Raw genomic sequence first — 14,681 nt, 5'->3', positions numbered from 1 at the left:
ACAAAAACTTCATTTAGCGGAAACAACTTGTTTCAAGTTCGCGGATCAAAAAAAAAAAAAAACTTGTTTCAAGTTCTTAAGCTATAGACAAACTTTTTGTTGGCAGTGCTACCGCGCAGCCATTCATCTTAGCCTCGGAATCGACAGCTCGGATCTTAATTCGAATAATAGACAGTTCAGATTTTTATGTGCTCGGATTAGATTAGATTCGAGCCGTCCGTGCCGAGATGAAGCCGCTCGGCACCGCTGCCAAGCACCACCGCTTGGCAGCATCTCCCAATCCGACTTTTTGGGGGAAACCCACCCTTATTCACATAAATTAGTACCAGAAGACCCAGAATGATGAAAATATTGTGATACTTTTGAAAGTTTTTACCACAAGTGGTTGAGAATAATTTTGTCACAAATTGAAAAAGACCACAAACGGTCGCATTGCACATTGTTTGGAGTAACTTTTTCTCACAAAAACAGAGAAGAAAACTATTATACTTTTTTCGGTTTGTGTAGCAGTGCTTCTCCATAAGAAATAAACAGTCAATGGTTGGAACCTGACAAATGAATGAATTATAGAGAGTTGACATGTAACAAAGCGGGAAGAAAACGGCTATAAATATGCTTAAGCTAACAGCTACCTCTTCACCACATTACAGAGCCAAGAACTGGAAATACTCCCACACCCCCTCTCTATCCCCCTCCCCCCCTCTCTCTCTATACGCAACTTTAGATCGCTCCTTCATTCCAATGGCAATCCCAGTTATCAATTTTTCGAAGCTCAGTGGAGCTGAGAGGGCCAAGACAATGGCCCAAATCGCTAACGGGTGTGAAGAATGGGGATTTTTTCAGGTACCTTTTAACTTCTCTATATGCGATTTCCATGGCTGATTACAACATGACTAATGCATCGAAGATGCTAAGCTATTTGCGGGGTGTAGTATTTTCATTACTCGATACACGTGTGATTGTGTAGCATCTTTAATGTAACTCGGCCTTATTTACACATCGCTAGAGATCCCACTAAGATGCATCGCACTAAAACCGATCTACACCATGCGGTTAATTTCTGGGTAAACAGCATTATGATTTGGATTTTTAACGACGAATTTGGGGTGATCAATTTTCTGGTTCTAACTGCTTGATTTGGATGGCCTGTTAGTATGATTCTGAATTTGGTAAATAGGAATATAAATGCTTAAGGCCCTTGTTATGGTGCGTGCAGTTGGTGAACCATGGGATCTCAGAGGAGCTCCTAGAGAGGGTGAAGAAGGTGAGCATGGAATGCTATAAGATGGAAAGAGAAGAAGGTTTCCGCAACTCAAACAAAGCAGTCAAGATGATGAATGAGTTGGTGGCGAAGAAGAGTGATGAAAAGATGGAGAATATTGACTGGGAAGATGTTTTCTTTCTCACAGAAGAAAACCAGAGCGAGTGGCCATCAAAGACTCTAGGATTCAAGTAAGCTTCCAACTTTTGAGTAGAATTAATGCATCATTACTTCCTTCAAAACAACAAGTGAGAGGGGGGGCGACTGCCTAGAGCAACCGCCCCTAAGCTCCTATGGCGGTCTAGGTTGGCAGCCAAAGAAAATAGAGTTGTTCAAAAAGTCTTATAGTATATCTTAAGTATAATAGATCACTCTCCTCTATGGACTTCTTAAACTTCTTCCCAAGGATTTCGAATATGGGCAAATATGTAAGCCGATATTTATGGGTTTTGGGTCGATCTCTTGATATGCTGGGAAGAAAAATAAGTAGTGTATCGGCTGATTTGCGATAGGTATCAGTTTATAGCCAATCCATTACCTCTCCGCCTCCCCCGATAAGGGGAACAGATCATACGGCTGATTCAGCGGCTTTGAAGATTTTTTTTTGTAGGCCTGATAATAAGAAATTCAGGACTGGAGACCCTCTAATCCCGATACACATCACTTTATAGTTCATCGATCTTCCCGAAACTGTTCTATGCTGACCTCTACCGTTGCCTACTCGAATACCAAGATCTAAAACTAACATAAGTTTTGAACTTGATGACAGGGAAACAATGGCAGAATACCGATCCGAATTGAAGAAACTGGCCGAGAAGGTCATGGAAGTGATGGATGAGAACTTGGGCTTGCCAAAGGGATTCATCAAGAATGCATTCAATGGCGAAGATGGAGGGGACAATGCCTTCTTTTGCACCAAGGTGGCCCACTACCCTCCTTGTCCTCACCCGGAAATGATCACCGGTCTCCGGGCCCACACCGATGCCGGTGGGGTCATCTTATTCTTCCAGGATGATGAGGTGGGAGGGCTTCAGATCCTCAAAGATGGGGAATGGATTGATGTCCAACCCATTCCCAATGCTATTGTCATCAATATTGGTGATCAGATTGAGGTCTTAAGCAATGGGATGTACAAGAGCGTTTGGCACCGGGTTCTGACTATGACCGAGGGAAATAGGAGATCCATTGCTTCTTTCTATAACCCATGGTTAAAGGCTACCATAGCTCCTGCACCACAACTTGTGGAAAAAGTAAACCAGGAGGAGGATCAAGGTTATCCCGAGTTTGTGTTTGGTGACTACATGTCGGTTTATGCGGAGCAGAAGTTCCTTCCAAAGGAACCAAGGTTCCATTCGGTCAAGGCCATGTGAACAACAAGATGGATATCGTCGGATTCAGAAGATGACAATCTAAAAGATACTAGAAAGCCTGAGTTATCGTGTCATGTCGACATGTCGTGTTATATTTGTGTGCTTTCTTTTTGGTGGGCATCGTGTCTAGTGGTATCGCATATGGTTTTAGTGTCCGTGTCTTGGTGTGTAATATTTGGGTGCTTGTTAAGGTTTGGTTTGCATGTTACCACCCTTTCTACTGTACTTGTATGTCTTGAATGAAACTGGGAAAGAGGTGTAACTACTGTTTGATCTGGTAAGTTATGTTAACTAAAAACTTATTCAAACTTCAAGTATTTCTTACAAGAAAAAGTAACCATGTGCTGCTTAATATGTTTAAAAACTATGGATGAGATGTCAGTGACCCACATAATAACCCAGATAGGTCAACACACATGCTGTCATGTTGTCCCCTAAGGGACAACAGACTCCACAATGTCTCCAAGGGGCAACATGTGTGTTGACCAAATTGGGGAGCCTGCTATCCATGTGTGTTGACTCAATCCGGGCTGTCCAATTTTGGCAATGGATGGCTCAAACTTCATCTTGGCAATGAATGGATGGGCAGCTAATTAAGATTGTTTGGCTGAGATGAAATCTGAGCCATCCATTACCGAAATGGACGGCTTGGATGGGGTTATCACACATGATGTCCCCTGAGGGACAGCAGGCTCCCCGGGTCATCCCAATTTGCACAAGAACTAAGTGGTTTAGACTCTGTAATCCATGTTCAAGTTGCAGGAATTAGGTCAAGTTCAACTAGGAGAATCTACCTAAAACCTCTTCTAGAGTCCATTGTAAGCAGAAACCTTGAAAGGCCGTGCGACTATAAGTTGCATATTAATTTGTAAGACCTACTATTAGGGCTGCTAAACGAACTAAAATCTTGACTCGAGCTCGGCTTGGCTTGGCTTTGGGCTAGCTTAAATTGATTTTAAAAAAAATACAAGCCAAGCTCAATTACTTTTGATTATTTGTTTAGAAGTTCCAATCAAGCTTGAGAAGAAATATATTGTTATTATCAGGCTTTGACACTATATGTTGTTCAATTGTTACAACTCATTTGAATTAGAATGCTCTGGTATATTTTGTAATTATGAAACAGGTTTGGTATTAATAGTTTTGAAAATGAAGGTTGTTTTATATAAGAGGCCTTAGGAGGATGTTAATCCCCTGGCCGGTCACGTACTATAACACATCATTGGGTTGGGTCATGACACAGGTGGTGTCTACGTTTGACTCTACAAGCTTAAAGCTAGTGAACACGGGACCAAGTAGTAATAATGTGTTGGCAGATAGTACGAGGTTAAAACTTACTTTTCTTAAAAGGTAATACTCATGTATTGAGAGTGCATGTTGATGTTGTGGTCATGGTGGTTTAGGAAGTTGGTAATGATGATGAGATCAATTTTACAAAGGAAATTGTTGAGGTTGCGTTATATTGGTTTTAACGAGAGTTAGGGAGTTTCTGGTTGGAACTTACTCTGTTAAAGAATAAGCTCATAAATTTCCTACAGTGGAATCGTTTGAAATGGTAAAGGTGGTGTTATAGTGTAGACATGTTGGGTATCGTGATGTAAGTTGAGAGTCACGTGTACTTTGTGGGAAGTTGAATCGGTAATGAGTTAGTTTTTGTGAGACTCATTTAATTGTTTTCGTCGAGAGTTGATGTAAAACAAGAAAGTTTTAAAATGTGAATCATAAGGGTGTTATTTTCTATATGTTTTGTGCATAGAGGCATGGTTTTAAGGGGTTTTGTTTGGAGATGAAGGTGAGTGAGAGTGGATTGCACGACGGTGTATTTAACACAATCTGTAACCAAATCGTTGAAGGTATTAAGACTCGTAATTGTAAGAAACTGAAGAATCATTGCAAAGATCAATTAAAGGAAGGTAGAGAACATAAGCTCCAGCACTTTGGACTAGGGCTGTAAACGAATTGAGCCGTTCGCGAACAGTTCGAGGCTCGGCTCGGTAAAAGCTCGTTCGAGTTCGACTCGTCTATTAAACGAACTGAACTTGAACCTCAATTTTAGGCTCGTTCCATAAATGAGCCGAACCTAAGCCTAATAGTATTCGGCTCGGTTAGGCTCGCGAGCTTGGGGTCAAAATGTAATTAATAATACTTTGGGGGTTTATCTATAAATATTATATATTTTAAGGGTGTATGTATAATTTAATTTTTAATTTTACAGTACTCGTACGTTCGTTCCGTCAATATTTAGCCGGTTATATATATAGATATATTAATTTTTACTTTTTTTACTCATCGATACAAACGATGAGTCCTCTTAAAAAACATTAGGGTTTCTTACCCACCCACTGCTTTCACCGCCGCTCTTCTACATCACTTGTCTCTGCCTGCTACACAGGACCACAGCCTCTTCCCGCCTCTTCCACCGCCTCTCTCCGCCACCTCCTCAACGTTGTCTCTCTTTCTCTTTCTCGTACCAGGTATTCTTTTTGATCGATTTTTTTAAGGAGAATTTGAGAAGGGTTTGTATCTGTGTTTTTAGGGTGTCTTGATTTCTGTTCATGGGTGGTTATTTGATTCTGTATGTACATTTTTGTACCTGTATTGGACAACTGTTAGAACTAATTCATGTTATTGTATGGTATCTCGATGCTTATGTCAGAAACAGGGTCTATTCTAGTGAAGGGGATCGGGAGTTATTTGTTCTCTCATTGATCACTCTACTGTGGTTAGTAATGTCCTCCTCCTGTCTTCATCTCATGTCCATTATTTTTTCAGTTGTTAGTAAATCAAAAGAATATCCCGCCATTTTATTGCTAATGTGCATTACGTTAGTAATAAAATCGAATGATTGTCTTTAAGTCTTATTTTGCTCCATGAACGTCTTCATTTCCTCGTCAATTTTATTACTAATGTAATTCTATACGTAAAACCTAGTTATATGTATAGAAGTATAACTATACATATAACTAGGTTTTGGGCCCCAAAACTGAAGTATTACATGCTAGTTGAAATCAAAGGAACAGACTAACACATATAGGTCCGAGTACTGAAGTATTTCTGTTAAAGTGTACTTTTGTTCAGCCAACTTTTTCATACATAAGTTGTAAGTGTCCCTAAATTTAGATATGGTTTGGTACCGTATTAGTCTGTTCCTTTGATTTCAACTTCCGAAAATGAAGGGGAGAAGTAATAAGATTGTGCCAGGAGGGGAAGGACTATCCACTTTATTCATTGTATCCTTCTAGCAATAAGATCAGCCTACTTGATTTCTACACCTAGTAACCTATGCTCATGTATGTACTAAAAAGAAAACGCTTCTGATAATTCAATATTCCCCCATGTCCAAGTGCTTATAGTTTTTCCAGGGCTCTATTGTGTGAACTTGTGATTATGGTGACGCCAGTTGTATGGTTGAAACGGGGAATCTGGTGCAAATGATTGATAATCTATTTACTTACAATCTCCTTTTGGTCATATTACTATTTATTTTTTTTTCCCCTTTAGATATGTCAAATGGACAAATTTATCCTACTTCACTAGAAGGAGATTCTGGTGCGGCATTTAGTTCGTTTGAAGAATCATCTACTAGTCCAGTCATGGAGAATCTTAATGAAGATGCAGATAACGCAAACAATGCGATTCCCGTGGAGGGCAATCCTCCAGATGAGGAGGTTCATGAAGAAGAGAATAACCCATTCGAAAAGAAGGGTAGGAAACGAACATCAGAGGTTTGGAAGGATTTCGAAGAAGTGTCGCTTCCCGATGGAACCAAGAAGTATCAATGTAAGTCATGTAAAACCAAGTTTGCCATTCATAAATCGGGTGTTACTAGTCATCTTAATAGGCACATGCGTAACTGCCTACTACGTCGAGTTACAATTGGACAAGAGAAAAGGCAAAGGACACTATCATTTGACACTATAGGATCCGATAGCGGAATGAGTCTCACCACATTTAAATATGACCATGCAAAGGTAAGGGAAGCAGCTGCACAAATGATACTTTATCACGAGTATCCATTTAACAAAATGGAGCATGTCTTGTTCAACAAATTCATGAGGGCAGCCACTCCATATTGGCAGAAGATAAGTCGTGCCACCGCAAAAGGTGATTGCATCTCAACTTATACCCAACATAAGAAGAAGTTGAAAACATTGTTTAGGAGTGTTCATAGAATTGGTATCACGACGGACTTATGGAAGTCGACAACCCAAAAAATTCAATATATGGTTGTGACTGGTCACTTTTTAGATGAAACTTGGAAGCTGCAAAAGCGTGTGCTTAACTTTTGCAATGTACCACCTCCACACACGGGTGTTATCATTGCCGATGCTCTTTATAAGTGTCTAGTTGATTGGGGCCTTGAGGATAAGGTGTCTAGTATTACAGTAGACAATGCATCATACAACGATGTTGCTTTGAAAAATTTGAAAGCGACCTTTGAGTTATTGAACAAGAAGATGCTTTTTGAGGGTCAAATTTTTCATGTGCGTTGTTGTGCACATATAGTGAATATCATGGTGCAGGACGGGCTTGGGGAAATAAAAGGCATTACTGATCGTGTTAGGGAAGGTGTGAAGTACTTGGCTGCATCTGAAGCACGGCTTATTCAATTTGGTGAGATTGTTAAGAATTTGCAATTACCTTTGAAGAAGCTGATATTAGATTGTTCTATGAGATGGAATTCTACTTACATGATGTTGTCTGCTGCGTTGGCATTCAAAAATGTCTTCCCTATGTACAAGGCAAGAGATGTTGGTTTCCTGTATGTGCCCAGTGTTGAGGATTGGGAGAAAGTTGAATGTGTGTGTGAATATTTGTCAATTTTTAATGATGTCACCAATATTATATCGGGGACTGAGTATCCAACTTCTAATTTGTTCCTCATCGAGGTTTGGCGAATGAAAGAAGTAATTGATAAAAATTCGGACAACGAAAAGGAGTACATGAAAGCGATGGCTTTGAAGATGAAGATAAAGTTTGACAAGTATTGGGGTGAGTGTAATCTATTGATGGCCTTGGGGGCTGTGTTGGATCCAAGATACAAAATGACGCTTATTGACTGTTGTTTCCCCGAGATATACACAGAGTCAGAAGCTGCGAGAAATAGTTCTATAGTGCTTCAGTCTCTTCATGAGCTTTATAAGGAGTATGTTGCTGCGTATTCTCTTGTCAACATTGAGCAAAATTCACAGCAAAGTGCTAAAGATGTTTGTTCTTCTAGTGTTGTTTCAGGGGGGATTAAAAAAATGGGTGGTGGAAGATCCAAGTTTGAGTCTTTTGTTAGAAAAGCGGACATTGTTCAACCTGTGAAATCCGAATTGGACATTTATTTGGAAGAAGGTGTCTACATTTGTGATGAAAACTCAGATTCCCATTTTGATGCATTAGAGTGGTGGAAAGCAAACAATTTGAAGTTTCGCATATTGTCTAGGATGGCAGCTGACATATTATCAATTCCTATTACCTCTGTGGCTTCCGAATCCACATTTAGTGCTGGAGGTAGGGTGATTGATCCATACCGCTCCTCATTAGCAACTGAAACGGTTGAGATGTTACTTTGTGGAGCTGACTTTGTACGTGCACAACATGGACTCAAAAAGCGATCAGAAGTAAGTAAAAAAATTATTTAACTATCATTTAATTATTGCAAGAACTAGCTACAATATGAAATGCTGTAGTTATCATTTTTAAGATATTGATAAGAGAAGTTGCTAACCATTTATTTGTTTTATATAGACTGAGGAGCCAACAATTCAGGAGATTATATTTCCTTAGTCGATACCTTTATGAGGTCAATTTCATCCCTATTTTTTTAAGTGATTATGGTGTTGATTATAATTAAACTGTCTAAACATGTATATCATGTCTAATGTCACAGGTTGAAAATTAATGCAGGTGATAGGAAATGCAGGGCCTAGGAAAAGCTGAAACATCTAACCTTATAACACCTACTTTGCTTCTTTTTGGATGGGAACATATTATGCTTCTTTTTGGATGGGTATATATTTTGGTGCTTGTGGATGGGAACCACCTTTTGAGTGCTTTTTTACTTGCAATTGGATTACAAGCACTTGTTATTTTTGTGTTTTGCTTGTTGGACAATGTATTCTAAATCTCTGATGTAATCTTTTCTGGGATGCTTTTGTTGGAGACTAGCTGATTTTTGATTGTATTCTTGTGGTTGTTTTTCTTTTTTTAAGTTTGGTTATTTTATTGATAATATTTGTCATGATTTTATTGTTTTTTTCCCAATTTTTTGTCATATATGCATGAATTGTGATTTGAAAATGGGAAAAAAAAATCTCACGAGCCTGAATTCGAGCCTGAACTGTATTCGAAAAAAGAGCTGTATTCGAGCTTGGATTCGGCTCGGTTCGGCTCGTTTAAGCCTAACGAGGCCTAACGAGCCGAATCCGAGCTTTGAAAAATTCCAACGAGCCGAACTCGAACTCTTTTGTGCAGGCTCGATTCGAGCCCGAGCCGAATTCGAGCCTGAGCCGAATTCGAGCCTTACCTGCACCTTAACGAACTGATCCCGAATATCACCAGGTTCGGCTCGGTTCGGCTCGTTTACAGCCCTACTTTGGACATTTCTCAAAGAGGGGTTGAACTTTCAACAAATGGTAAAACACGAGCATAAACGGGGACATCACTCAAATCGTCGCGAAGTACATCCCAAGTCTTTTTCCGCATACTAAAAATGAAATAATTTTACCCGGGATCGCCAAGATGAGTGCAAAGTCATCTTCCTTCTCTCCCTCAACAACACACATCACTCTAAAGTTATTCTGCTTTTTACTTCCCATCTCAGGGAATTCAGATATCAAGTTCTTGAGATCACCATGAAACTTGACATTCCAACGGCAGCAGTCTTTGTCCATCTCGCGGATTTTGAATCTCACAAAAGAATGCGAATGAGTCTGAATCAGAAGCAAATGGCCACCACGGCCGCATTCTCCAAAATACCTAGTCTTGTCTGGAGAGAGAATCCTACTACTACTTTCCGTGTACGGAATCCGAACCATCTTCTCTGTCTCAACGTCAAATCTCCACAGATTATATTGGTCCCATAGCCCATACCGGCTCCTACAGAGCTCCATTCCAAAACACTCCTTTTGTTTTAGGTCTGCCTATATGTCCATTTGGTAGAAATATCTTCTTCCAACACGCAGTCTCTGATGAATAGATATTGATTTCCCAAGAGGGAGAATAGATATGACTGAGCAATACAACTTTGTAGTTAGGGGATTTCGATGGATCGAAAGCCAAGCAACAGAATGCGTAATATTCTCCACCTGGTTGAGCAAGTAGATGGAATTTCTGCGTGGTCAGGTTACAAACGATGTATTGCTGTTTACACCCATTTTTTGCCAAAAATCAGGAAATGGATTTACGGGTTAAAAGGTAGCCTCGAGGGTCGAGGCCCTACCCTTGAAAGACCTTACGACCAGTTGCCCACGAATTAGGGCCTGTTCTTAAGAAATGATGGGCCTTTCATATAGGCCTAAATCAGTCAAAGGCCTAAGGCTTGAATCAGTCCACCAGGCCTGAGTATTTCATCCAGGCCTAACCCAAATTCTTAGAAGTAACAAAGGCCTAAGAAATGGGCCCAAATTGGTAGAAGCCTTGGTTTTCTCACCAGGCTTGGGCTCAGAAGGCTTACATTGGGCAAAGGCCCATGATTTACCAACAAGTTTAGGCCCAATTGATGAAAGGCCCACTGCTTTAAGAGCATCGTTAAAGCCTTTAAGGAGCAATTAGGGGGCCTTAAGCTGCTCACAAGTAGCTCAAAAGGCCTTAAGCTGCTCACAAGCAGCTCACAAGGAGTTCAAAGGCCTTAAGCTGCTCACAAGCAGCTCACAAGAAGCTCAAAGGCCTTAAGCTGCTCACAAGTAGCTCAAAGGCCTTAAGCAGCTCACAAGCAGCTCAAAGGCCTAGAATGTTCTTGTTTGGCAGATCTAGGTAAGCTGCTTACAAGCAGCTCAAGATCTGAGTCTTTACTATCCTTTAGCATGAAGCAAGGCTTGGGACACGTGGCAACCATGCATGGAGACATCCCAAGCAGCTCACAAGCAGCTTAGGCCTGGACAAGCAGCTCAAAGGCCTATATCTAACATCATATAAGCTGCTCACAAGCAGCTCAACCAAGCCTGCATTTTTGGCCTTGATGGGCCCAAATATCCCTTTTTTATAAACATCCATGCTCATAAGCAGCTTAAAGGCCTCAAGCTGCTTATAAGCAGCTCAAAGGCCTAGAATATTCTTGCTAGACAGATCTGGGTAAGCTGCTCATAAGCAGCTCAAGGTCTGAACTGGTGGGACCCCATTCTTCAGCATGAAGCAAGGCCAGAGACAGGTGGCGCACATGCAGCCCTTGGAGCTGTTGGTGAATGATTCATGCAGACCTAAGCAAGCTGCTCACAAGCAGCTCATCCAGGTCTGGTTAATCCTTTGTTTCTGGATCCTTCTTCCGTGAAAGATGAACCTCAGAGGATTTAAGGGCCCACAAGGGATGCAAGGACCAATAAAATGGTGGGAAGGCCTGAAGAAGCCTTGGTCTTCAGCATTGGTGGGCCCAAAAGACGTCCAGTCAAGCAGTAGCTGCTCACAAGCAGCTCAAAGGCCTAGATGCTGAAGTTCCTTTTACTCTTTTACAAAGTTTTATGCAGAAAAGAAGGGCTTTTCAGGCCTTTACCATTTCTTTGGAGTAAAGGGCACGTTTTTATCAAAGAATAGCCTCTCATTGGAGCATTTTGAAGCAGCTCAAAAGGGACACTTGGCAGCCATGCATGAAGGCCTGTGGAAGCAGCTTGAACAGCTCAAGACCTGGAACATCTGCCTATAAATACCAGAGTTGAAGGCCTTGGCAAAGGTCCCCGACCATCAAGCCCCCGGCTTATGCAAATTTATGTTTTAATTATCTTCTATCTTTCGGTCCACGACCAATCAAGCCCACGGCTTACCCAATTTATCTTTCAATTGTCTTTATTTTGCCGTTCAATCTAGCCAAGCCTAGATTTTATTTCATTTCCTTGCAATCAGACTTTATTAAACCGTTAATGAAGTCCATTTATTTCTGTTTTAGGCCTTGCTCTGCCTTTCTTTCCATTTTTCACACGATTAGGAAATTTTAAGTCCTTAGCCCGCAAAGGCAAACCACGAACCTCCTCACGGTCTCCACCCTTAGGCCGTGCACTTTCGTCCAGTTAGAAGTCAGATTGAGGCTTCCAGGCCTTGATACGAATTTGGGCAGCAATCCTGCCCTGGCACGCCCGCATCAGGCCTAGAACTGCACTACTCGCTGTTCCTAGGCCAAATCGTTACGTTTTCGGAAACAAACAATTGCGCTTTGACATGATGGTCAAAAATCGTGTATTGAGCGTTCTCAATTAAAAGTAAACCGTTGCACGAGTGTGGAATCTTGAAATCACCTGTAAGATGACGTAGGAAGGAGAGAGAGGGAACGGTAGAGCTGCCGTTGAGGGAAACTGATTCAAGTTTTTCTTCATCGCAGTAGAAATACAAGGATGAGATAAAGGGTCTAGGGTTTAGGCGGGAGTGGGTGGAGACGAATCGGGAGTCGGAGAGAAGAGAGAGCCAGTGCTTGGCCACGGACTTGAATTGGAGGTTGATGGATTTGGCTGGTAGACGGAGAAGGATTTGTGTGAAGAGGTCGACGTTGGGGGCTATAAGTTCAGCCGCCGGCGAGGTTTGCGGCAGAGGATAGTCAGCAATTGGCTATGTTTTTTTACGGGAATATGTTTTCATCGTCATGGTGCCCTTAGGTGTAGAGGAGTGAATTAAGAGGAAGGAGAAACTGGAAAAATGCTCGAGACTTTTTATAGAAGAAAAATAATAATCAAAGTACACTTTACCCCCGCATTTTAGGTGTCGTGGGGATCGTCCCCCTAACTTTTCAACCTGACCACGTGATCACAGTATGGTTTCTGAATTAAACCGCACAAGTGACTCCGTTAGCAAAATAAAAAAGAACGGGTCCATAATACCGACAGTGGCAAACGGTTTCCTTCATTATTGAAGCCAATAATTTCCTTGGTTCTAACCACGCTTATGAATTTTAAAAGAGTAAGAATTCTAGGAAAATCAAAGTTTCGGATTAGATAGAGGACAACTAAGTATTCTTTTCGTTCTTGCCAATTTACATGCATTTCGATATCCAAAGAGAATAAGAAAGCTTATAGAAAAGATGTGTTCTTTCTTTTGAAAAATATTGACTAAAGACAAATTGCAGCAAATTAGGATTTCAAAGCCACATATGTGGTTCCAATGTAATGGGCCTTGAATTCTACTGAACTCATTTTCTTGGGCAAACAGGTTGAGAGGCACAATAGCTGGGCTAACAATCGAATGGATCGATTTGCTTTTACTTGTTACGAGTGGTGTGAATGATGGTGAGCCTTCCAGCGTCGATCAAGGCATTCTCGAAGTTGTGGAAAGGTGCCAAGAGGACGAAACACACAAAATAGATGTGCCAGCTATTACTCACAAAAGGGGTTCATTCCATTTGAAGAGTTACATATTTTTTATCTTGACTTTGATAACTCATTCATTGTGCAAAAGTTTGTTTTGCTTGTTGAAAATCAAAGTTATACCCTAGTTGGAAGGACTTAACTAGTTATTTTGATGAATAGTATTTCAATTAGTTTGAAACACATCGAACGCTTAATACCGAATCACTCTCAATCTGAATTACTCTCAATCCATTTCACTCCATAAGGATGACATAAAAAGTGAAAGGAGTAGGTGGTAATATAAAGATGGAGATTATGAGGATGAATCATACCTTCGTAAAACAGATGAATCGCATGGCAGTTTTTTCTGCAAAAATGATTTTGTGGGCGACATGTGAGGTAAAGCGGTTGGAGTGAAGTTTTTGTCCATCTTACCCCAAGTAGTTACTACATGGGAAGTTTTGGAAAAGGTCAAAAACGAAAAACACTTTTGTGACAGGGCTTCACAAAAGTGGTCACACAAAAAAGCGGCTCTCTTTTTATATATTAGATAGAGAATAGATATTAGAATAGATGAGTCTGGATCCTCTCACGTGAACTCCCTCACATGATCCTCTCATGTAATGATTAGGGAGTGACACCCTAGTTATTTAACAAATCAAAGATTGCGATTATCATTTCACTAAAGCAATAAAAAAACGACGTCGTTTTGGGTCTAGGGAAAAGGAGAAGAAAAATTCTTATCCACCGATGTTTTTAGTTTTTGATATAATCTAAATTAAAACAAAGAATTCGACTGAATTTTCATACTGAACTTTTGCCAGTCATCACAGAGAATATATAGGAATTCCAAAAACATGCTCTACATGGATTAAATTTCTGCGTCAGCATTGTTCACCAGTCCAAGCATCTCCAATGACGCCTTGTGCTTTTTGTATGAGAAATTTGATTAGAGCCACAGGGGAAAGAGACTGATTGTTGAACGGCGACGCCGTAGATGAGAATCACAGAGACCATTCACAGTAAGAAACGAGAGTCAAAGGCACAGATCCGGCCATGAACGAAAGTGAGATACCAGGGGAGAAGACAAGGGTGAAATGGGAGGGATTGAGTGTGTTGAGACCTTTTTGGTTTGTGGTAGGAGAGACACGTGTCGCCTTTTGAGGATTGGGACAGGGAGCTCGGACAGAGGATCCAAGTCCGAAAAAATTCTACCAATTTGAAGAGACACTTGAATCAACAATTGCTTAACTGCAGCAATATGCATGATTTGTTGGATCAACTTCTATACAAAGAGTTGATACTGTTGACAATAAATAGAGTGGGATTGTGCTGACGCAAATTCTTCTAACATGTGCCAAAAAAGACAACATAAACATTGCCGTTTTAACAATCAATCGTGAGAAGCAAATGTATCAAAAATGCAAAGCTAAGTTAATTTTCGAGTATAGAAAATCAATTTCATTCCAACCATAAGAATATGAAACAAATAACCAATTATGAATTGTTGCTATCGCCTATCAACTTAAATCAATTTATGTTTGATCTCTACATCCTTTACTATTACAAAGTTTTCTA

The 14,681-nt window shown here is 40.6% G+C and overlaps 3 protein-coding genes across 4 annotated transcripts in view; all 3 read left to right on the top strand.

The window, feature by feature from the left end:
- The window catches only part of LOC131307283 (F-box protein 7), an 84,510-nt gene that overhangs the window by 55,469 nt on the left and 14,360 nt on the right, over positions 1-14,681 (top strand). The gene's annotated exons all lie outside the window — the stretch shown is intronic.
- LOC131307282 (1-aminocyclopropane-1-carboxylate oxidase 5-like) lies at positions 391-2,945 on the top strand. Its single transcript, XM_058333706.1, has 3 exons — positions 391-843; positions 1,217-1,452; positions 2,031-2,945. The coding sequence occupies exons 1-3, from the start codon at positions 613-615 to the stop codon at positions 2,629-2,631; spliced, it is 1,068 nt and encodes a 355-aa protein (XP_058189689.1). The 5' UTR covers positions 391-612; the 3' UTR covers positions 2,632-2,945.
- Positions 4,933-8,756, top strand: LOC131307281 (zinc finger BED domain-containing protein RICESLEEPER 2-like). 2 transcript variants are annotated; one of them, XM_058333705.1, is made up of 6 exons: positions 4,933-5,105; positions 5,294-5,353; positions 6,133-7,777; positions 7,853-8,240; positions 8,368-8,422; positions 8,510-8,756. In XM_058333705.1, exons 3-5 carry the CDS (start codon positions 6,135-6,137, stop codon positions 8,404-8,406), a joined length of 2,070 nt encoding a protein of 689 aa, XP_058189688.1. In that variant the 5' UTR covers positions 4,933-5,105; positions 5,294-5,353; positions 6,133-6,134; the 3' UTR covers positions 8,407-8,422; positions 8,510-8,756. The 2 variants fall into 2 exon arrangements, with proteins under 2 accessions (XP_058189688.1, XP_058189687.1); XM_058333704.1 differs by having other exon boundaries at positions 6,133-8,240.

The sequence above is a fragment of the Rhododendron vialii genome, chromosome 11a (assembly GCF_030253575.1).
Source record: "Rhododendron vialii isolate Sample 1 chromosome 11a, ASM3025357v1".
Lineage (NCBI taxonomy): Eukaryota > Viridiplantae > Streptophyta > Magnoliopsida > Ericales > Ericaceae > Rhododendron > Rhododendron vialii.
Note: the sequence above shows the minus strand (reverse complement) of the source record. Positions and strands in the feature narration are given on the sequence as shown.